General features: G+C 47.9%; 1 protein-coding gene across 1 annotated transcript; it reads left to right on the top strand.

The window, feature by feature from the left end:
* Positions 1-11623: 11623 nt before the first annotated feature.
* Positions 11624-21764, top strand: LOC128067029 (interferon alpha-inducible protein 27, mitochondrial-like). Its single transcript, XM_052660157.1, has 5 exons — positions 11624-11696; positions 12078-12215; positions 19887-19916; positions 20961-21122; positions 21655-21764. The coding sequence occupies exons 1-5, from the start codon at positions 11624-11626 to the stop codon at positions 21762-21764; spliced, it is 513 nt and encodes a 170-aa protein (XP_052516117.1).
* The last annotated feature ends 1929 nt before the right edge of the window (positions 21765-23693 follow it).

Below are 23693 nucleotides of genomic sequence, written 5' to 3'. Positions count from 1 at the left end.
CTGCTGACCCTGCATACCTTTGTATTATCCATTGATCTCTATGTACAAACAAAAGTATAAAAAGCTTTCCTGGAAAATAAAGGACAGGCCAGTTCCTGGAAAGACTGGATTCTCCGTGTCTTCTTTTCTTTCTTACTCTATTTTCTGGCTGATTCCCATTTGGGGCATAGAGGCTAGCTGTGTCTACTTATTTGCCTGGGCTTCTACGGCCCACGCGAGAGGGAGCCCAAGGCGAGGCACCCTCCGCTATTCAAGCGGGTGCCTGTGGCCCTACGTAGGCGGTTCAAGTCCCTTGTCTCGGGGCTTTATTGGCTTTCTATGTAAACCAAGGAATACAGCCTCTTTCCTCCTCTAAATTCCCCACTACACTATTCTTTCCTAATCTCTCTTCATATTTCTAATTAAATAGTTCTTTCCTAAGACACCGACTCCATCCCCCTTCGAATTCCCTGGATCCACAGGGGCTAGAACCCGGCAAGTCATGTCTGATTGTTTGTGGCCCAATGGATGGTAGCCGCTGACAAGGCTCCTCTGTCCGTGCGATTGTCCAGGCAAGAATCCTGGAGTAGGTAGCCATTCCTTTCTTCAGTGGATCTTCAAGACCCAGGGATGGAAACTGGGTCTCCCACATTGCAGTCAGATTCTTTATGATCTGAGCCACTAAGTAGGGCAATCTTGTGGGTTTGAGCCCTTAACCCATGGGGTTAACTCTAGTTAATGTCAGAATCAAGTTAAATTGCAGGACACCCAGCTGCTATCCATAGACAACTAGAGTTTCTTGTAAAGGAATCCATACGTCTGACGTCCAAAGTGGTCTGAGTGGCCATGGTACTGAAAAACTCTGTTTTCTCACTCAGATGGTAAAAGTAATTTATGTCTGTGACATCGTAAATTACCTAGAGTTTTGCCCACACTTCCAGAGTTGCTCCAAGTACCATACGTTACAAACACAGGTACAGGGACTTCCCTGCTGGTCCAGTGTTTAAGAATCCACCTTCCAATGCAGGAGACATTGGTCAGAGAATTGGTCAATTCCTGGTCAGGGAACTAAGACCCCACATGCCCGGGGCAACTGAGCCCCCAAGCTTCAACTACTGAGCCCACGTGCCCTAGAACCCATGGTCTGAGGCAAGAAAACCCACCACAGTGAGAAGCCCAAGCAGCACAACGAGAGAAAGCCTGCACAGCAATGAAACTCAGCACAGCCAGAGAGAAATAAACTAAATAATGAAAAGATACGTGCACGCAGTTACATGTAATTAAAATAGCAAGTTTGACTTTATGTGATTCTTACCACAAAAACAAAGAAACAGAAGAAAAACATACTAAGTACATGTTAAAACTCCCAACGGTGTCTTCCCTTACTACTGCACGGTCAATTCCTTCTTAACAATACCTAAGGAACAGTTCCCCATATTTACAAATATCAACCTATATAACCAAGGACAGAGCTAGGATTTAGGGGTTTGAGATTAAAGTAACTGGGGAGAGAAAACTCTAAAAAATATAATAGAGAATTACAGTCTAAAATGCCAATAGACCTAAAATGTCATTCAGAAACAAGGGAAGGCAGGAGAGGAAAGACAATTTGAAAGGAGTCTGCAGTCTTAACCAGTTACTCTTAGAATATCATACTTTTGCAAATAGTAATGATTGCAATGCTAGCATGCTGCAAAATTGTTCTCAGGAATTGTCCTGGACAGAAGCAGTGCAAGTGAGGGTCCCTGAACTCAGGCTTCTTTCAGTTTTGTTCAGTTCAGTTGCTCAGTCATGTCCAACTCTTTGCGACCCCATGGACTGCAGCACACCAGGCCTCCCTGTCCATCACCAACTCCTGGAATTTACTCAAACTCATGTCCATCGAGTCAGTGATGCCACCCAACCATCTCATCCTCTGTCGTCCCCTTCTCCTGCCTTCAATCTTTCCCAGCATCAGGGTCTTTTCCAATGAGTCAGTTCTTTCAATCAAGTGGCCTAAGTATTGGAGTTTCAGCTGCAACATCTGTCCTTCCAATGAATATTCAGGACTGATCTCCTTTAGAATGGACTAATTGGATCTCCTTGCAGTGCAAGGGACTCTCAAGAGTCTTCTCCAACACCACAGTTCAAAGCATCATTTTTTTGGCGTTCAGATTTCTTTACATTCCAGCTCTCACCGGCTTCTTTCACTAAGTGGTAAACTGGTCTTTGACTCTATCATCAGTTTCTACATAGAAATCTGTTATATGGGGGGATATAATTATGTGTCCTTGATTTCCTCTGGTTTTAAAGGTTTACTGTCCTCCAGAACAGAGAAGGCAAAGTACTCCAGTGCTCCAGTACTCTTGCCTGGCAAATCCCATGGATGGAGGAGCCTGGTGGGCTACAGTCCACGGGGTCGCACAGAGTTGGACACGATTGACTTCACTTTCACTTTTCACTTTCATGCACTGGAGAAGGAAATGGCAACCCACTTCAGTGTTCTTGCCTGGAGAATCCCAGGGATGGGGGAGCCTGGTGGGCTGCCGTCTACGGGGTCATACAGAGTCGGAGATGACTGAAGTGACTTCGCAGCAGCAGCAGTCCTCAATAACACTGTGATAATCAATCATGTACAGATATTTTGTGCACATATCTGACTCTTTTCTTACAATGAATTCCCAGAAAGCGTATTTCTGAATTAAGTGGGTTGTAATTTGTTATTACACATTTCTGTATTGCCACTTGTGACCTATGTATCAGAGCACATCCCACCCAGCAAGGTGTGAGCGTTCACTTTTCCTTGCCCCATGCAAACACTGGGTGTTTTTAGTTACTTTCTCTGGAGCAGCTGTGGAGGTCGTCCTCACTCAACTCTGCTTCACCTCCTACTGTGAACCCCCCAGGACAGAGAGTAATGACCATATTCCCAAGCTTTCTGGTGACACCGCTTCTGCAAAGGCCCTGGATCTTGTGTCAGGCAAGGAGACAGGGCTACTGCTTTGCTACCAAGCAGAGTAGTGAGGACTAGGTCTTCTCCAGCAGCAGTGGAGTCAGAATCCAGCTCTCACCTGGCTGAGATGCATCATTTTATCTGCAGACATGACATACAAGGCAGTTTGGTCCCAGAGTGGCTGCTCAGTATCTCTGGTTCCTGACCAAGGCAGCAGTCCCAGCATCCTTGGAGGCCCAGTCCTTCAGCATTCCTCTAGAGGATGGGAAGTTCATTCCAGCCTCCGCCTTGAATCTTCTTCTCCAATCTTGGGGTGCATGGAATTCCTTGTATAAAAACATTCTGCTCCAGTTAGCTGGAGTGAGTCCTGATATCTGCAGCCAAATTCTATCTGAATGATTTATGGAACACACACACACACACAGACACAGACACACACACACACACACACACACACACACACACACAGCTACTTTTCTAAAAAATTAGTTTTACTCTCAGCAAGATTGAATGTTTTCTCAAATATTCATTGGTAGTAAACAATTCTCTCTTTAAGAATCGCCTCTACTAGTCTGACTTTTTTTTTTTTTTTGGCCACATCTCAGCATGCTGAATATTTTTTCCCGGACAAGGAATGGAACCTGTGTCCCCTGCAGTGGAAGGACAGTGTCCTAATCTCTGGATCTCCAGGAATTCCCAAGGCTGAGTTTCTTTTAAAAAAAATGAAAATTATTTATTTATTTGGCAGCATTGGGTCTTAGCTGCGGTGCTCAGGTCTTTGTTGTTTCAGGTGGATATTTACTGGAAGCACAGAGACTCTCTAGTTGAGGCCTGAGAGCTCAGTAGTTGTGGCCCTTGGGCTTAGTTGCTCCTTGACATGTGGGATTTTAATTCCCTGACCAGGGGTCAAACCTGTGTTCTTTCCACTGGAGGGCAGATTCTTAACCACTGAACTACCAGGGAAGTGCCCTGAGTTCCTTGCTAAAGGCTTTAAAAATATTATTCCTTAAGAACTCTCTTTACTTTGGGAATTCTAATAATGCAAAGATTTCGTTTTCCTTTCCCTTCAGTAGATCACTTTTCTCTTACCCATGTTCACGAGTTTGTAATGTCACATGTACTCTGAAGGCACCAGTCTTTTCTGTTCCGTAAGGTGTCTTTCTAGCTACCACCTCGGTTCAATTCAGTTCAGATGCTCAGTCGTGTTCGACTCTTTGTGACCCCATGAACCATAGCACGCCAGGCCTCCCTGTCCATCACCAACTTCAGAGTTTACCAAACTCCTGTCCATTGAGTTGGTGATGCCATCCAGCCATCTCATCCTCTGTCATTGCTTTCTCCTCCTGCCATCAATCTTTCCCAACATCAGGGTCTTTTCCAATGAGTCAGCTCTTCACATGAGGTGGCCAAAGTATTGGAGTTTCAGCTTCAGCATCAGTCCTTCCAATGAACACCCAGGACTGATCTCTTTTAGGATGGACTGGTTGCGTCACCTTGCAGTCCAAGGGACTCTCAAGAGTCTTCTCCAACACCACAGTTCAAAAGCATTAATTCTTCGGTGCTCAGCTTTCTTTACGGTCCAACTCTCACATCCATACATGACTACTGGAAAAACCATAGCTTTGATTAGATGAACCTTTGTTGGTAAAGTAATGTCTCTGTTTTTTAATATGCTGTCTAGGTTGGTCATAACTCTCCTTCCAAGGAGTAAGCGTCTTTTAATTTCATCTAGCTACCATCTAGTGACAAGAAATTCAGAGAAACAAATCAGCATGCTTCTGTAGGTGGCAGGTGTCCCTCATGCCTTGAATTCTCCAGGAAAGTGGAGCCAATACCAAGTGACACCAAGGTGGGGCTCCTGCAAACTCTCTGCTCTTGGCCCCATGGAAATCATCTCGCAGTGTCTCAGGGAAACTGCAGCAGGATTTGCTGAAATGTTTGGAATTCTTGTCCTAAAGCTTAAGCAGGGGTGCAGGTGGGGGACAGACAGCGCCCTGCCTCTGGTCCCTCCTGTCCTCCTCTGGAAGGAGGGACAAGGCCCCTATTCCCAGGACAGTCACCTGTCCCAAGCAGCGCCCTCTTCCACCCCTGATTCTGCCCCTTCTTTCATTTCCTGCCCTTTGTCCTCCCACCCCACCCCAGCTTCACACTCACCGTCACTTTCCCCTTTCTTGTCCATATTCATTCTTTCATTCAAATCATATTTACTGAGCTCCAGACCCAGGACAAGGAGGCTGACAAATGTACTCTTTTCATGAGACTTATTCCACTAGGGGTCAGGGACAGAAAGAAGCAAATGTAGTAATAGCATTTAATCTGTAAGTGCCTACATACCTCCAAACTAAGGCACAGCAAGGGTAAATCACTCCCCGAAGGTCACAAGTAAGGTTTCCAACCCAGGCACTGGTCAGAGATCCTGCTCTTAATCGCCAACCTGAACTGCCTCCTCGGTTGATACAGATATGAGATTAGGGCTCTGTGCCATATGTCAGCCAAGGGAGGATGCTTTCTACTGTAAACTTGCCAATCATGGGGAGCAGGGAAAATAAAGTTCCTGAGAATTGCAGGTGAATTTTTATCTAAAATTGTATTCATTTAGTTACACTTGGCTGTGCTGGGTCTTTGTTGCTGTGCGTGTGCTTTCTCTACTTGCAGAAACAGGGTCTACTCTTCAGAGCAGCAAGAGTCGTGGGCAGGATTCTCGGGGCAGTGCCTTCTCTTTAGCAGAGCACGGATGTAGGCGCGAGGGCTCAGTAGTCGGGGTGCTTGGGCTTAGCAGATCCATGGCATGTGGAATCTTCCAGGAGCAGGGATCGAACTTGTGTCCACTGTCCTGCAACTTGCACTCTTCAATGCTGAACCAGCAGGAGAGCCCGGTGAGTTGTATCAAATGGAGGACTGTGGATTTCAAACATATGCAAGAAGAGGATTCTGAGAGGGAAAGTCATGCTCCTGCCCAAAACCAGCCCATGGCCTTCAATGTCCCATTAGCAAAGTAGTGGAGAAACCACAGCTAGAAAGAGACTGACTCACTTCCTCCTTGGACTCTCGGGGTTAGTTATCATCCATGGTGGGACTATTCAGCTGCCTGGAGGCCCCAGACTCACACTGTGCAGAACTTGCCACGCTGCTCTTCGTTCCCAGACACTTACCAACCAGGATAAACAGGGACCTGGGCAGAGAGGAGGGAGGGAGCACAGGACTCCACCCACAGCATCCAGGGCTGTGGGCACTGTGACCAGAGGTGAGTGTGGGAGGGGGCTCGAGCCCACCTTTACCATGAGACTTTGGGAGCGTCAGGTTTTGTCCTGAACCAGGATGCTATGAAACCTTAAGACTTCGACTGGGTGGGTAGTGAGCATCGGACAGAGATGGGGTGTTAAGAGGTAGACAGGATTCTGAAGGTCACGGAGCCAAGCAAAGTCATGATTAACTTCAAAACTGTTTTCTGAACAGATTAGCGGGGTGGGCTGCAAGCAGCCCACAGACTGTCATAGCACAGAGAGCAGGGCTGGGGCAGTAGAGAGGTGCCCGTCCCCTGGTCCTTCAGAAATCAGGAGAGCACTTCTGATTTTCTCCCTCTGTCTGTGAGAAAGATAGTGGTGTCCTTGGCTGTGCATCCTGTTTTCACACGGCCGCCAGGATGACAGCTAAAACCATAGAGAGCAGAGAGAGGAGCCACCTCTGACCTCACAGGGGTAGGATGAGGTCACTCTTAAGGGTCTCCCAGACCCAGGTCATTTCCGATTAGGTAGCACACAGAGGCTGCTCTGGCTCCTGGTCAGCCGGCTGGCATAGGCACAGGCATGGCTCCTTGCCACGCTTGTCCTGTTGCCCCCAGCACCCAAGGCAGGTAAGTTTCATTTCTCCATTTGTGCTCCTCCCTTGATACGACAGGGCCTGGCCACTAATGTCCTCCAAAGACACACCCTCTGAGGGCAGTGTCACCTCTAAGACAGGGCCAGCCCAGCGCCAGGGCACCAAAGGCACATGCCTTAAAAATAAACCATGCAGAATACACAGAGCCTTTAATACCAACATGACCTTTTGTCAGTGTACACTGAACAGTGTTTACTATATTCACATTTTGTGCACCCAATCTCCAGAACTCCTTTCACCAAACCCCAACATGAAATTCTATAAGCATTACACATAACTAGTCATTTCCTCCTCACCCCAGCTTCTGGCAGCCACAGTCCTTTCTGCCTCTATGAATCTGACCAATTTAAACTAATTTCCAAGTAAATGGAATCATGATGTATTTTTCTCTTTCTGACTGATTTATTTCAATTAGCATACGTTTCCCAAGGTTACAGAAATAAAAGCAAAAGTAAACAAGTGAGAGCTGATTACACTCCAAAGCTTTTGCACAGCAAAGGAAACTAGACGGGAGGTGAAAAGACAACCCTCAGAATGGGAGAAAATGATAAGAAATGAAACAACTGACAAAGGATTAATTTCCAAAATGTACAAGGAGCTCATACACCTCAATACCAGAGACACAAACAACCCAATCAAAAGTGGGAAAAAGACCTAAATAGACATTTCTCCAAAGAAGACACACCGATGGCTAACAAACACGTGAAAGGTTGCTCAACGTCGCTCATTATTAGAGAAATGCAAATCAAAACTACAAAGAGATATCACCTCACACCAGTCAGAATGGCCATCATCAAAGAGCTGAAAAGCAGTAAATGCTGGAGAGGGTGTGGAGACAAGGGAGCGCTCTTGCAGTGTTGGTGGCAATGTGAGTTGATCCAGCCACTATGGAAGACGGTATGGAGATGCGTTAAATACTAGGAATAAAAGCACCATGTGACCCAGCAATCCCACTCCTAGGCATATACCCTGAGGAAACCAAAATTGAAAAAGACACATGGATCCCATTGTTCATTGCAGCACTATTTACAATAGATAGAACATGAAAGCAACCTAGATGTCCATCGACAGATGAATGAATAAAGAAATCTTGGTACATATACACAATGGAATATTACTCAGCCATAAAAGGGAATGCATCTGTGTCAGTTCTAATGAACTCGATGAACCTAGGACCTATTATACAGAGTGAAGTAAGTCAGAAACAGGAAGATAAATATCATATTCTAACGCATATATGTCAGAGAAGGCAATGGCACCCCACTCCAGTACTCTTGCCTGGAAAATCCCATGGATGGGGTAGCCTGGTGGGCTGCAGTTCATGGGGTCACGAAGAGTTGGACACAACTCAGCGACTTCACTTTCACTTTTCACTTTCATGCATTGGAGAAGGAAATGGCAACCCATTCCAGTGTTCTTGCCTGGAGGATCCCAGGGACGGGGGAACCTGGTGAGCTGCCGTCTATGGGGTCACACAGAGTCGGACACGACTGAAGCGACTTAGCAGCAGCAGCAGCAACGCATATATGTGGAATCTAGAAAAATAGTACTGAAGAATTTATTTACAGGGCAGAAAGAGACATAGAGAATAAGCCAATGGACATGGGGAAGGGGCGGAGAGAGTGAGATGTATGGGAAGAGTAACATGGAAACTTGTTACCTTATGTAAAATAGACAGCAAACGGAAATTTGCTGTATGGCTCAGGAAACTGAATCAGGGGTTCTAGAGGAGTGGGATGTATCAACCTAGAGGAGTGCGATGGGGCAGGAGATGGGAGGGAGGTTCAGAGGGAGGGGATATATGTATACCTATGGCTGATCCAACCAGTCCCTTCTGAAGGAGATCAGCCCTGGGATTTCTTTGGAAGGAATGATGCTAAAGCTGAAACTCCAGTACTTTGGCCACTTCATGTGAAGAGTTGACTCATTGGAAAAGACTCTGATGCTGGGAGGGATTGGGGGCAGGAGGAGAAGGGGACGACAGAGGATGAGATGGCTGGATGGCATCACTGACTTGATGGACACGAGTCTGAGTGAACACCGGGAGTTGGTGATGGACAGGGAGCAACAAGCCTAGTCTGCACCAGGCGACCCTCAAGTCTCAAGGCCGGGTAGGCATGAGATGGGCAGGGAAGAGACAAGCGTTAGGAGGGAGTAAATGAGAGCCATTCCAAGACCTCGCTTTGGAAGCAGCTGGACCTGCACTGGGTCCTGCTTTGCACAGCAGAAATAGTGAAACAAAATTAAGGGTAAAACAACTAATTCGCTCTTCTTTCTTAAAGGGAAATAATTTGGTCATTTGCTTTTAGCAGATAATGTAAAATAAGTAAAATATATACACATATAAGAATATACAATAGTTACATATGTCATATAATAATGAGGAATATATATATATATATAAAAGTCTCAGGGGGCTTCCCTGGTAGCTCAGCTGGTAAAGAATCTGCCCGCAATGCAGGAGACACCAGTTCAATTCCTGTGTCAGGTAGATCCCCTGGAAATAGAGTACCCTCTCCAGGACTCTTACTTGGAGACTTTCATGGACAGAGGAGCCTGGCAGGATCACAAAGAGTCAGACATGTCGGAGCCACTAACTCTTCCATATATCAAGGACAAAAGAAGTAGTGTAGTAATACCACCAATTCTGTGAATGCCAGTGTGTCACCAAAGTCAGGCTCATCAAGGGTATTTCAACCCCTTAGTCGCAACTAAGGATTCCTCCCCTGGCACTGGTCAGAGATGGTGCTTTGATCGTCAACCTGCTCTGCCTCCTCAGTTATTACAGATATGAGATTAGGGTTCTGTGCCATTTGTCAGCCAAGGAAAAATATTTTGTACCATAAACCTACATGGAACAACAGACTGGTTCCAAATAGGAAAAGGAGTACGTCAAGGCTGTCTATTCTCACCCTGCTTATTTAACTTATATGCAGAGTACATCATGAGAAACGCTGGACTGGAAGAAACATAAGCTGGAATCAAGATTGCCGGGAGAAATAAAAATAACCTCAGATATGCAGATGATACCACCCTTATGGCAGAGGGTGAAGAGGAACTAAAAAGCCTCTTGATAAAAGTGAAAGAGGAGAGTGAAAAAGTTGGCTTAAAGCTCAACATTCAGAAAATGAAGATCATGGCATCCGGTCCCATCACTCCATGGGAAATAGGTGGGGAAACAGTGGAAACAGTAGAAACAGTGTCAGACTTTATTTTTTGGGGCTCCAAAATCACTGCAGATGGTGATTGCGGCCATGAAATTAAAAGAGGCTTACTCCTTGGAAGGAAAGTCATGACCAACCTAGATAGCATATTCAAAAGCAGAGGCATTACTTTGCCGACTAAGGTCCGTCTAGTCAAGGCTATGGTTTTTCCAGTAGTCATGTATGGATGTGAGAGTTGGACTGTGAAGAAGGCTGAGTGCTGAAGAATTGATGCTTTTGAACTGTGGTGTTGGAGAAGACTCTTGAGAGTCCCTTGGACTGCAAGGAGATCCAACCAGTCCATTCTGAAGGAGATCAGCCCTGGGATTTCTTTGGAAGGAATAATGCTAAAGCTGAAACTCCAGTACTTTGACCACCTCATGCGAAGAGTTGACATTGGAAAAGACTCTGATGCTGGGAGGGATTGGGGGCAGGAGGAGAAGGGGATGACCAAGGATGAGATGGCTGGATGGTATCACTGACTCGATGGACATGAGTCTGAGTGAACTCTGGGAGTTGGTGATGGACAGGGAGGCCTGGTGTGCTACGATTCATGGGGTCGCAAAGAGTCGGACACGACTGAGTGACTGAACTGAACTGAACTGAACTGAAACCTACAAATGGTGGAGGGCAGGGAAAATATAGTCCACAAGAATTGCAGGTGAGTTTTATAAAAAGGTGGACTAGGGATTCCTCACATACCCAAGAAGGGGAATCTGGGACGGAAAGCCATGCTCCTGCAGAAGCTCTGCCACTCATCCGTCCCATTAGCATGCAAAGGTGAGATCTACATGGCGCCAAGCCTGGGATGAGGGTGACTCACTTCCTTCTTGGACTTTTGGGGTCAGAGGTCATCTAGGGAGGAACTATTTAGCCGGCTGGAGTTCTCAACAGCCTCACTCTGTGCAGGGCTTCACACACTACTCTTTGATCCCCAACAGTACTAAGGAGGGTAAGCGGGGGCCTGGGAGGTGGGGAGGGGAGGGAGCAAAGGGGCTCCACTGTCAGCCTCCCTCTCCACTTCCATTGGGACCATTGTCTCTGTGACCAGAGCTGAGTGTGGGGAGGGGGCTAGAGCCCACGTTTACCATGGGGCGTTGGGAACCTCTGGTCTTGTCTTGACCCAGGTTACTACTGAAGTCCTGAGACTTAGACCAGGTGGGCAGTGAGCAGGGGACAGAGATGGGGTGTTAGAGGTGGCCAGGATTCTGGAGATCAGGGAGCCAAGCAAAGTCATTATTAACTTCAAAACTGTGGTCTGAGCAGATTAAGGGGGAGGGCTGGAAGTGGTCCATAGGCTGCAATGGGACAGGGGGCAGGGCTGGAATGGCAGACAGACGCCCCCCTGAAAGTCGCTCAGTCATGTCCGATTCTTTGTGACCCCAAGGACTATACAGTCCAGTGAATTCTCCAGGCCAGCATACTGGAGTGGCTAGCCTTTCTCTTCTCCAGGGGATCTTCCTAACCCAGGAATCAAACCCAGGTCTCCTGCAATGAGGGCAGATTCTTTACCTTCTGAGCTATGGGGGAAGCCCGAAATCAGGCAGAGCAGTTTCAACTTCACACTCTGTTTGTAAAAAGACAGTGGTGTCCTTGGCTCCAGATCCAATGTTCCCACACTGCCTCCAGGATGTCAGCTAGAGCCATAGAAAGCGGGGAAGCCCATGCCTTGGGCCCCCTCCTGCTAGAATTGCTGCCGGAAGGTGAGTGCCCTTGGGGAAGCTCCCGGGGGGGGTGGCCCAGAGCTTGGGATTCCCGGGTGGGCAGCGGGGGTCTGGGTTCTGGCCTGGGGGTGCCATCAGGTGCTCTGGGCCCATCAAGGCTCTTCCCCCTGGGCCTCAGCCTCCTGCTCTGTGCAGGCAGAACCCCCAGCTCTCCACTGGTGCTGGGCCTTCCTCTCTCTGTTGTCTCCCTGGTTCACCTCCAAGCACCCTTGACACCTCTCAGCTCAGCTTTCCCTGAGGTCCCCAACCTGCATCAGAGATCCTGGGGGCTTCAGGAAAGGGTGGAGGGGGCTGTGTGGGGTCTCTGTTCCCCCTTTGGCCCATGCCACAGTGTGCTCCCCCATTATTTCTTTCTTCCAGAGGAAGAAGAACCTTCCCAGTCAAGCAATCAGACCTCCTATAGCTCTTCTCCTGGGAAGCCACCAAAGAGACCACATCAGGGACCAGATGACTTTGGCTCTGACCCCAGAGATCCACCCAATTTCTACCATTATGCAGGTAACGCATCTCTGAGGACCAATCCACAGATCCTCACCCCACACCCACTGCTCAGCTCAACCTGCTAAGTTGTCAGTGTAAGGACAGTCTTCCTGATGGAATCTCTCTGACACACTGTCAGGAAAAAGCCACAATGTGCAGGAGATGAAATAAATGACACTCTAGAATCAGAGGGACCACACTTCAAGGTTTAGCTCTGCGTCTGACTTGCTGACTAACCCAGAGCCAGTCACTTGCCCTCTCTGGGCTTTTATAGGTTTGTTTTTAAGCACAGGAGTAGGATGAGGTCACTCTTAGGGGTCTCAGAACCAGGTCACCTCCAATTAGGTGGGGCAAAGGTGCTGCTCAGGTTAGATGCCTGACAGCCACCTGGCATAGGCTTGGGCATGGCTCTTTGCCAGTTACAGGTCACTGCCCATGATTTCCTGTTGCCCCACAGCACCCAAGGCAGATAAGTTTCATTTCTCTATTTGTGCTCCTCCCTTGATGCCCGAGGGCCAGGTCACTAATGTCCTCCCAGAACACACCCTCCAAGAGCAGAGTCACCTCTAATGTCGGGCCAGCCTAGGGCCACGGCAGCAAAAGTCACAGAGTTTTTCAAAGTCTTTCAGAATACACATAGCATAAAATTTACCAAAACAACTGGGCTTCCCTGGTGGCTCATATGTTAAAGAATCTGTCTGCGATGCGGGAGACCTCGGTTCGATCCATGGGTTGGGAAGATCCCCTGAAGAAGGGAGTGGCTGCCTGCTCCAGTATTCCTGCCTGAAGAATTCCATGGGCAGAGGAGCCTGGTGGACAACAATTCATGCAGTCAGAAAGAGTACACTGGACTGAGTGACTAACAAACACAACCGTTTTGTGTTCACAACTGAATTGTTGGTTTTTGTTGTCCGGTCACTAAGTCATGTCTGACTCTGCAGTCCCATGGACTGCAGCACGCCAGGCTTCCCTATCCTTCACTATCTCCCAGAGTTTGCTCAAACTCACGTTCATTGAGTCGGTAATGCCAGCCAACCATCTCATCCTCTGTCACCCCCTTCTCCTGCCCTCAATCTTTCACAGCATCAGGGTCGTTTCCAGTGAGTCGGCTCTTGAACAGTGGTAACCATATTCGTGCTACTGTGCCTCCCATCTGCAGAACTCTTTTCATCTCCTCATACTGGACCTCAATTAGACATTAACTATTGATTTCCTCCTGCCTCTTCCTGGCAACCACAGCTCCTTCTGTCTCTTTGCTCAACTAATCTAATCTAATCTCCATGTGAGTGGAATCATACAGCATCTGTTATTTTCTGACAGGTCTATTTTAGTTAGCATAAGGTTCCCCAGGTTCCTCATGTGTCAGAAGTTCCTATTTAAAGTTGAATGATATCCTCTCGGGCATCTATACCACAAGGTGATGATCCATGCATCCACTCATTGACACTTCGTTTGCTTCCCCTTGGCAACTGTGATTACTGCTGCTATGAACGTGGAGTGCAAATATCTCTTCAAGACCCTGTTTCCAATTTCTTTGGATCTATATCCAGAAATGGGATTGCTGGATTATATGGTTTTGTATCTTAAATTTTTTCAGGAACTGTCACTGTTTTCCATGTTTGTTGCACCATTTTATATTCCTACCAACAATGCACAAATGTTCCAGTTTCTCCACATCCTAACTTGTTATTTTCCATTTTTGTTTTTGTAATATAGTGGCTTTCCTGGTGGGTGTGGAGTGATTTCTCGTTGCAGTTTTGATTTGAATTTCCTAATGGTTACTGATATTAAGTATAGTTTTCTATTCTTGTTGGCCATTTGTGTATCTTTAGGGAAATGTCTATTCTGATTCTTTGCCCATATATTCTTTCTTTCTTTTTTTTGTCTGTGCTGCGCCTTCATTGCTACATGTGAGCTTTCTCCAGTTGCGCTGCACACTTGCCCATTTTTGAATCAAATTATTTTAAATCAAGTTTTCTGTTGTTGGAGGAATTCTTTATACTATATCCTGAATATGAACCTCTAAACAGATATATGTTTTGCCAATATTTTCTACCATTCTGTAGGCTGCCTTTCCACTCTGTTGATTGTGCCCTATCTTAGTGAATTAGGGCTGCTATAACAAAATGTGGTAAATCGGATGGCTTAAAAAAGAACAGAAACTTATTTTTCACAGTTCTGGAGGCTGGGAAATCATGTTCTAGGCACCAGTGGACTCTGTGTGTGATGAGAGCTCACATCCTAGAACAACCACCTTTCCGCATTAACCTCCCATGTTGGGAGGAAAAGAGGAACTCTCTTGGATCTCTTTTATAAGGAAACTGACCTCAATCAGGAGGGCTCTGCCTGCAAGTCTTAATCAGCTCCCATAGGGCCACCTCCTAACATCATCATTGGGCATTAGGTTTCAATATATCATTTTTGGGGGACACAAACATTCAGACCATAGCATGACTTAGGATGCCCGAAGGTGCACTTTGGATTAGTACTTCTTTCTTTGAACTCCTCCTTCGGTGCCTCCTTGATCCCAAGCCTGTGCCTGGCACAGGAGAAAGCAACAGTGAATGAGGCTTGGCCCTTGACCCGAAAGAACTCAAAATCCAGCAGAGATTTCAGAGAACCATATTGCCTTGTGGGAAATTTTATGGCAGCAGGAGCACAACTAATTCACACTTGGGAGTCTACAGGTGAAGGTGGCTGAGGACGACTGGGAAAGTATGCTCAGGGCAGGTTCTGGAAGATGTGTTGGGTGGCAGAGTCCTTAAAAACGTGCCTGGATTTGGCTGGCAAAAGAGTGACCATCAGGAGGCAGGGAGGTGGCTTCTATTCACTCCCTAGGATAGAAGCAGAAGCCTGATCATGCAGGGACCCCCTCATGCTCATGGAACAGGTGGACTTTAACTTATGGGCCACAGGGAGCGAAGAGGGGATTTAATACCTCCATTCTTCTTCCCTGTACCCAGCAGCCAACATCCTCTGTATTGTCCCCATCCCTGATCTTGGACAACAGTGGTGACTAGGATGGCAGGGGTAGAGCCAGAAACAGATTGGAGAGATGCAGCCACAAGGCAGAGATTGGCACCAACAGCTAGACAACGATGCTAGAGAGATAAGGAAGGGTCCTCCCCTAGAGCCTTCAGGGAAAGCCTGGCTCCGTTTATCCTTTGATCTTGGATCTCTGACTGGGAGAAAACAGGAGAGAATTAGCACAGTTCATGGTAATTCCTTCCTGCAGCCTCAGGAAACTAACACGGGCATGCGCTTTTATAAGCTGAAGGTTTGTAACAACGTAAGAGTTGGCAGGTGGAGGTTCACATTTTTAGCAATGAAGTATTTTTAAATTAAGGTATGCACATTGCCTTTTTAGACATAAGGCTATTGCACCCTTAGCAGACAAGGGTATAGTCTAGTTATACATAAATATAACTTGTATATCGACATAATTTTTATATGCACTGAAAACCAAAAAGTTCACATGATATTCCTTTTACTTTGGTGATCCGTACCCCGATCGACAGTATCGCCGAGGTGTGCCTGGACAGAGATTAAAAATCTCATTGTGTTTGATGAAACGGTGAAGGCTGTGTTAGTGTCAGAATCTGTAAAAGGAGGAGGTGAGAGTCTCCACGTGAGCGCTGGTCATTGATCATAGATAGGGATTTTTCGCTGGTGACCAGGTCTAGGGCAGCACTGTCTGGGAGCCCTTTCTGTGATGGTAAGCGTGTTCCTTGTGTGATCCTGTATGGTAGATGACCACTAGCCAGATGCAACTATTGAGCACTTGAGCAGTGGTCCATGCAACTCAGGAACTGAGTTTTAAGTTTTATTTCATATGAACTAAGTAAGATTTACCTTGCACACATGGGTAGTTGTTCCCATAGTGGTGAGCGTGGGCTAGGGCACTAGTCCCCAATATTTTTGGTTCCAGGACCAGATTCAGGGAAGATACAGGCAGGGAGGGGGAGGATGGTTTGGGGATGATTCAAGCACATTGTGTTTATCATGCACTTTATTCATATTATTTGTGGGTTGTGATATATAATGAAATCATTATACAACTCACCATAATGCAGAATCAATGGGAGCCCTGAGCATGTTTTCCTGCAACTAGATGGTCCCATCTGAGGATGCCAGGAGACAAGGACACCTGAAGTGTCTTACTTATGTCCAGTCTACCTTGTCATCTTTTGGTTACTGTTACTGCAGAAAACCCTGCTTCACAAAGATAGGCTGTCGGAAACAGAAGCAGGCTTTTCAGTGCTTTTGTGGCAATCTCAAGCTATTCTGCCTTGATTTTAATCTAGAACATATGGAGATTTGAAGTCATCTCAAACATACTTTCAAGGGCACTGTGGTTTGTGATCTCAAGCAGTTGATTCTCTTCTAGCAGGCACACAGTCAGTTCACCTGGCTTATGCACAAATGGGTCAGGGATCCATTCCTTCCCAGTCCAGGGGTCTTTTGTGGTTGAGAAGTAATGCTCAAACGCTGTTGGAAGCTGAAATAAGTGGACATGCACCAGTTGGGTGGAAAAGGCGATGGCACCCCACTCCAGCACTCTTGCCGGAAAATCTCATGGGTGGAGGAGCCGGTGGGCTGCAGTCCATGGGGTTGCGAAGAGTCAGACATGACTGAGCGACTTCCCTTTCACTTTTCACTTTCATGCATTGGAGAAGGAAATGGCCACCCACTCCAGTGTTCTTGCCTGGAGAATCCCAGGGACGGGGGATCCTGGTGGGCTGCCGTCTATGGAGTCACACAGAGTCGGACACGACTGAAGTGACTTAGCGGCAGCAGCACCAACTGGGAGAAAGACGACCCTGACCGAGCCTCTTTCCAAATCTCTGCTAATATTTGAAACATGTTAAAATTCCCAGTGTTCATTCCTCGCCTGCATAATTCCAGTTTGGCTCTAAATGCAGCCGCTTTACCTGGTGATGTGAACAGCTGTCATTCTCCCCTGAAGTGTCAGATTGAGTTCCCTGAGCAAGTTGAGTGTGTCACACAAGTAAGGATGTTTTTCGACACCTTCTGTGTCACTAAAATATGCGGCCAGTGGTGACTGCTTTTCTAAAAGAAATCCCTGGAGCAGCTCTCACAACTCAAAACTGCTGGCCAGTGATCTGCGTTTAGAGAGCTGTCTCATTTCTGTGTGTAAGAGAAGACGTTTGTGCTCTGCATCCATTTCCTCACAGAGCTGCATGAACAGATATGAGTTAAGGGCACGTACTTTTATGTGGTTGATAATTTTCATCACTTCCTGCAAACCGTTAAGTTCAGGTGACATTTTCCAGCTGGCAAACACTTCTCTGTGGATGACACAATGTGTAGACTCACATTCAGAGGTGACCACTTTGACCACTATAGTGAAAACCAGCATTCCATCCAGTCATGGCAGGCACTCCGTCCGTGCATATAGCAATGCAAAATGACCAGTTCAGCTTTCCTGATATGTAGTCATTCAGAGACTTGAATAGTTTTGTAGCTGAGGTGTTTGTCGGCAAGAAAAGGGCACGTTACACATTCTCGTGCACATCCTCCTGAAAAAATATCGCGCAAAAACAAGTAAAGTTGCCTTGTGGTCAGCATCAGTAGATTCACCAACCTGGGTTGCATACCACGGTGACTCATTAATCCTTTCTAACAGTTGGCCTCAATATGCCTGCTGTTTCACATGCCAGCTTTTGAACTTCAGCCTCTCCTAAAGGGGAACACGTGCCAGCTTTTGAATTTCAGCATCTCCTAAAAGTTCATGACAAATGACCTTAGCAGCAGGCAGGATCAATTCTTCACCAAAAGTAAACAATTTCTTACATTTAGCAATGCGGTTAACCACTAAGAATGACGCTCTCAGTGCAGATTCACTTGATAAAGTGAAGGCCTTCAATAATTGCTTCTGTTCTTCATGTTCACATTTTTTTTTATTTTGAAAAACCCCAAAGCCTTGTCTTTTAATGCAGGGTGCTTGGTCTCCATGTGGCAAAGCAGTTTTAAAGGTTTCAAAACTTCGTTGGGTAGCTGGTCGCCACGGATTATACAAAGCAGTATTGGAGAATGTGATCACCTGCTGCAATGAACTTGTACTTTAAGTAGCACTCTTGGTATTTTCTTTTAAATGTAGCTTTCCCTTCATTGCCCATCTTAGAGTCTTCTACAGTCTCATCATTGGGTCTTTCTCCATTTTCAAAGAAACCGTTCAGCAACATTTGCTTAAAAAAATTTTTTTTAAACTTATTTTGTCAAGGGTTAGCTTGTGGGCTTACCAAAACTGTGACTAAAACAAGTGCACAGTGCAGGAAAGAGGCAAGAATAGAAGTGGCAAATAAAACAGTGAGTGGGAGATGGGACTAAAATAAGTGTCGGATTCTGACTTCAAGCCTGCCACCAGATGCAGCTTAATTGGCCCTTGCCACTCACCGGTAGGGTTTTGATATGAGTCTGCAAGGGATTCATTTATTATGGTCCCTGTGCAGTCAAACCTTTCTGTTTGTGATCATCTGTGTTTGCAGCCTCTCCCGAGTCCTACCATCACCACCTCAGCTGCAACTCAGAGCATCAGGCAATAGACTCTGATAAGGAGTAGGCAACATCAATCCATCCCAAACACAGTTCACGGTAGGGTTCGAGCTCTTATGAGAATCTAATGCTGCTGCTGATCTGACAGGAGGTGGAGCTCAAGTGTTCATACGAACAAGAGGGAGCAGCTGTAAAGGTTTGGTGGCTCACCTGCCACTCAACTCCTGCTGTGCGACTGGGTTCCTAACAGGCCAGGGACCAGTATCAGGGTTGGGAACCCCTGGCTTAGGGTATGACCTTGGGTGTGTGTGGCATAGGATCCAAGATTCTTGGAAGTGAGGTGAGAACTGTAAGATCCGTTTGTTGAAAACATCCTCTGTGCAGAAATGGAAACTCTCAAGACAGGTCAGGTGTCCTGATGGAGAGAGATGTTGGTGAGCCAGAAGCTACAACCTTCCAGAAATGACTGGCGGATGGAGACTGCTTTTGCAACTTCTCTCCCTTGCCTGGGGCCAAGACTCTTTTTCGTGGGGAACTCTCTGAGCTCACTCTCACAGATCCTGAAATCCCTGGAACTGTCCCAGCTGTCCAAAATCCCTAGTCCCTGCCAGACCCAAGAGCTCTGAGCAACTCAATGTGGTCCAGGCATGCTCTGTCCAGTGTGGCCGGGGGCTCCAGCCACAAGGCAGGACATGCACAGGAAGCATGGTGCCTTCTAATGGGGGAATAAGGGATGCTTCCTGCAGAAAGTCACAAGTAGGCTGAGCCCTGCAGGATGGGGGGCTTCCACTCCAGCTGTAGCCTGGGATGGGCATAGGGTGTCTGGAAGATGAACAGACAGAACAGTCAAATATATTCCATTACAAAAAAGGAGCATGCTTTTCTTGATTTTTTTTTTTTTTAATGATACCAAAATGTGTTAAGTTCAAAGAGCAGCATGAAACCTTTTCAGGGCAGGTTCCTCTCCCCTCTGGAGCATCACAGAGCTCTGGACTCTTGTCCACCCTCCTCTGATTTCTGGAAAATCAGACTTCTCTGTAAAAGCAGAGGGAGCCACACAGGGCTGCTGTCTCCTGTGGTCCCAACTCCAGGGAACTCTTCTCACTGGGACAGCAGCAGAGACCCAGGGGAAGTCCAGCGCTGGGCACTCACAGGGGTTCTTTCTGTCTCCAGGCATGACGGCAGCTGCTGTGATTGGAGGAGGTAAGTCTCTTTGGGAAGAAGCTCAAGGCTCCATCTGCCCCTGTCCCTGGGCTCCTGGGAGCACCCTTCCTTGACCAAGTCCAAGATTGCCTTCAGCCCCAAGACCTGGGTGGGTAGGGCTGGGGTGGACTGGGAACAGAGGTTGAATTCTTGAGGTAACAAGAACCTAGCTAAGAAGGAACTGAAGGAAACCCATTCATAACACCCACTTCCAATCTCAGCTTCTCCCAAGTGCAGACTGGGATCCAGGCAAGTTGGAAGATCTGTCTGAACTCATGATTCCTCCCCAGAAAGCAGTGCCAGGGGCCCTTCCAAATGACTGTAAGGAATGTGTGAGCTGAGTTGTGTGGATTACTCAGAACTGCTCTGCCTACAACCCTCTAGTCATCCAGAAAGCCTAGTGGTTTCCTGCTGGGCCTCTGGCCAGGGTCCTCCCACACGGTGGCCAAAATTAAAGAAAATGAAACATTTCTGTCACACCAGCCACAGTCTCAAGTGCTCAGTGGCCACATGTGTCCACCGTGTGGTCGGCGCAGACACAGAAGGTTCCTGGCTGCAGAAGGTTCTATGCCTGCGCTGTCTGGAGATGTAGGGACCCTGGGGGGATGCTCACCGGTGGCCTCAGGGCAGTGGACAGGAGCTTCCACCCAACACCTTTTCAGAAGAGCAGCTCTGTCCTCATACTGTGGGCCTGTGGTTGCATGGAAGACACCAGTTTCCCACCCAAAGGAGACATTTGAAGACCCCTGCTTGTTTCAACTTTATTTCATAAAGGGCAAACTAAAGCCCAGGGAGGACTGCTGAAGCTTCCAGGGTCACAGGCAAGCAGAGTCAGGAACAGGCCTGGGTTCCAGGTTCTTGGAGGAGGATGGGCTGTTGGGGTGGGCATCCACCCAGTTGTGTCCACACCTACAGCCGTCCCTTGCCTCTGGCCCTATGGTCTGAGCGAAGAGGACCCCTCACCTCACCCCCCCAGGAAGATGTCAGGGAGGTCTGGCAAGCCTGTCCCTCGCAGCTAGCCCTGAAGTGTCTCTGCCCTTACAGTCGTGGCCGTGAGGGCTGTGCCTGAGTTGCTGGACACCGTGGGCTTCACCAGAACAGGAATCTCCCACTCCTCCTTAGCGGCCAAGATGATGTCATCAACTGCCAGAGCCAATGGGGGCGGAGTTCCCTCTGGCAGCCTAGTCTCCAACCTCCAGTCCAAGGGTAAGGGTCTCCCCGGAAGAGGCTGAGGAGGGCTCACAAATCAGCACAAGATTGATCCAGGTGCTAAAGAAGCAGACAGGCTTCTTCCAGCTTTGTGGTCCTCAGTGTCCCACTGGTCCTTTGTGTCCCCATCACTGTTCCCTCTTCTGGTTGGGTGTGGGGTGGTGGGACAAGGGGTGTGTCACTCAGGAGGCCTGCACTCCTCATCAACCCTAAAAAACCTGGTTAGGTGCCCACTTCTCCCCGAGCCCAGCCTGGTGCTGTGGAGGGAGGGGCAGCCCATCATTTCTCACAGGGTCTGTCCTGTCGCTGATGGACTGACCATCAGAGTTCATGTCCTCTTTGGGCAGCCATGCGCAGCCACCCCTCCCTGAGCAGATATCCTGGGGTCTCAGAAGTAGAGGAGGAAACAGGGGTGGGATGTTGGTGTCTAGGGCCTCCAGTCAGTCCTGGGGTCTCTGACACCCACAGTCTTGCGGGGGCTGCTGGGCCTGCCTGTCCTCTTGTGCTCTGACCTTCTCCTCTCCCCCAGGGGCAACTGGACTTTCCACACCAACCAACATCCTCCTGGGATCTGCTGGGGCACTTTTGGGGGCCTTGCTGTGGGATTCCTACAGCTCCTCCAGGAGGACCCAGTACTAAAGCAGAAAGAGGCTCCCATTCTGGAAATGACCCTCCAGGGCATCAGGATGTCAGTCTCCCAAATGACAAGTCCCCTGCCTCCCAAAATTCTTCAAAGAATCATAAGAAATAAAGTCGAGATGTGGTGACCTCAATAAGTGTCCGTGCTGCGTTCCAGGCAGGGTGCGGGGCACCTACGGGGCCCTGTGGGTGTTGGGTGTAGGGCAGGAACTCTGTAGGAATGAGCACCAAGCCAGAACAGGAAGCCATGTCCTTTCCCAGTCCTGCCACTCAGTTTTGACCCTGCGAAGATTGTGTCTCTTCTTTGAGCCTCAGTTTGTTGCTCTTCAGATGGGAACTTGGACCATATGTCTTCAAAGACCTCAGCCAGAGTTGCTAACGGCTTGGCCCTGGGGTCAGTTTGAGCCACTGACCCTCAGTTACCAGGCCCTTTATCCTCAGGCAGTATTGATCCCCTCCCCTCCCCACCCAAGGCTCTGGGTCTGGCTGTTTCATGACTCATCAGTAACACTGTCTGTCTGGCCTGGTGGCCTTTGGAGTGCTTCAGGTGGGAAGAGGATCTGCATTTCTCCAGAGAGCTCTGTCTCTGTTGTCTAGAGCTCAGTCCACTGGCCCCAAGTGAGACCACCCAGCACCTGCAAGGACAGACAGGTCTCCCCACCATGGGGCTCCCAACAGGCCGGTCAATGCAGAACACTCACTTCCTGGGACCCATTGGGTGCCTGGCCCTGGATCCAGTGCCAGGCTGTGTGTGTGTTAACTTGGCACCTGCAACCTGCCTGCCCATGTGGATACCCACACCAGGTTCTGGAAGACCTGCTTCCACTTAAACGTGAGTCTCTGATCCCAACCTGTTGGCTCCAGGACTCAGCCCAGGTCCCCTGTCTTCCCTCCTGCTCCTTCTCCACCGGGCTCTCTCCTTACGATGCTGCCTCAGCTCACTGCAGCTTCCAGCTGGCTTCAAGGGCTCCATCCCAGTCTCCTACGGCTGCAGTAGATTGGCGGGGTCCCTCTCAGCCCAGTGTGTGTAACACTGGACAAGCCTGACTCCACACTGGGTCTATTCCTTCAGCTCTAACTTTTGTTCTCTGTTGCCTGTGCTTAGTCATGCTGGCTTGCACCTTTGTAAAAGAACGTTTCCTGTAGCCTGAAATACACAGGACAGCCCATTCTCAAGGCTCTGACTCTTAATGATAGAAGACTTCTTTAAAAAGCTGCAGAACAGAGAATAAGGATTGTTTAGTTGGAGGTTTATAGGAACATTGTAACCAGACCTATGGGAATAGTACCAAGAACAAAGGCACCAAGAAGATTGCAACAATCAGCCACATCCCCTCTGCTTTTAGAATAAAGGAAGCCTGAATTCTAACTCTGGGAAGATGATTTTTTGGGACACTTGACTGCATCTTCTCAGTCTGTTGGTTTTCTGAATAAAGTCTCTTTTCATTGCCCCAGCAACCTGTCTCTCAATTTATTGACCCGTCATGTGGCAAGTAATATGAGCTTAGACTCCAAACAGGTGCAGTGTTGGTGGGCAGTTGGAGGAAAGCACAGATATAATGCAATTAAGAGACCTGTGGTCAAGGACAGAAATGAGCACGTTCCAGTGCCCTTTCAATGTACCTGTACAGTTCATCTCACTGAGAGCTGGAATTTATTATCCCTCCCTGAAGCCGGGCTGGCCTTCTGGAGGAAAACGAACACAGAGACCTAATGGAGGAGTCAGTTCTTTTTTCCCAGACAAGGTTCAGGAATGAGCCCAGCTAAGATTCACAAAGCCAGCCCGCTGCTGACTGCAGGTGTAGGAGGGAGCCCAGCTGAGACCAGGAAAGCCACATGCCTAAACTCCTGAACTGATGCTTCTAAACTGCGGCATTGGAGAAGACTCTTGAGAGTCCCTTGGACTGCAAAGAGATCCAACCAGTCCAT

The sequence above is a fragment of the Budorcas taxicolor genome, chromosome 21, assembly GCF_023091745.1.
Source record: "Budorcas taxicolor isolate Tak-1 chromosome 21, Takin1.1, whole genome shotgun sequence".
NCBI classification, from domain to species: Eukaryota; Metazoa; Chordata; class Mammalia; order Artiodactyla; family Bovidae; genus Budorcas; species Budorcas taxicolor.
The sequence above is the reverse complement of the archived record's forward strand: the minus strand, read 5'-3'. Positions and strand labels throughout refer to the sequence as shown.

Bases quoted from the DNA above. Each gene is read 5' to 3' on its own strand.
- LOC128067029 (XM_052660157.1), top strand. From the start codon at position 11,624: ATGTCAGCTAGAGCCATAGAAAGCGGGGAAGCCCATGCCTTGGGCCCC. The intron at 11,697-12,077 runs GTGAGTGCCCTT...TCTTTCTTCCAG, and splicing joins GCTAGAATTGCTGCCGGAAG to AGGAAGAAGAACCTTCCCAG. The intron at 19,917-20,960 runs GTAAGTCTCTTT...CTGCCCTTACAG, and splicing joins AGCTGCTGTGATTGGAGGAG to TCGTGGCCGTGAGGGCTGTG.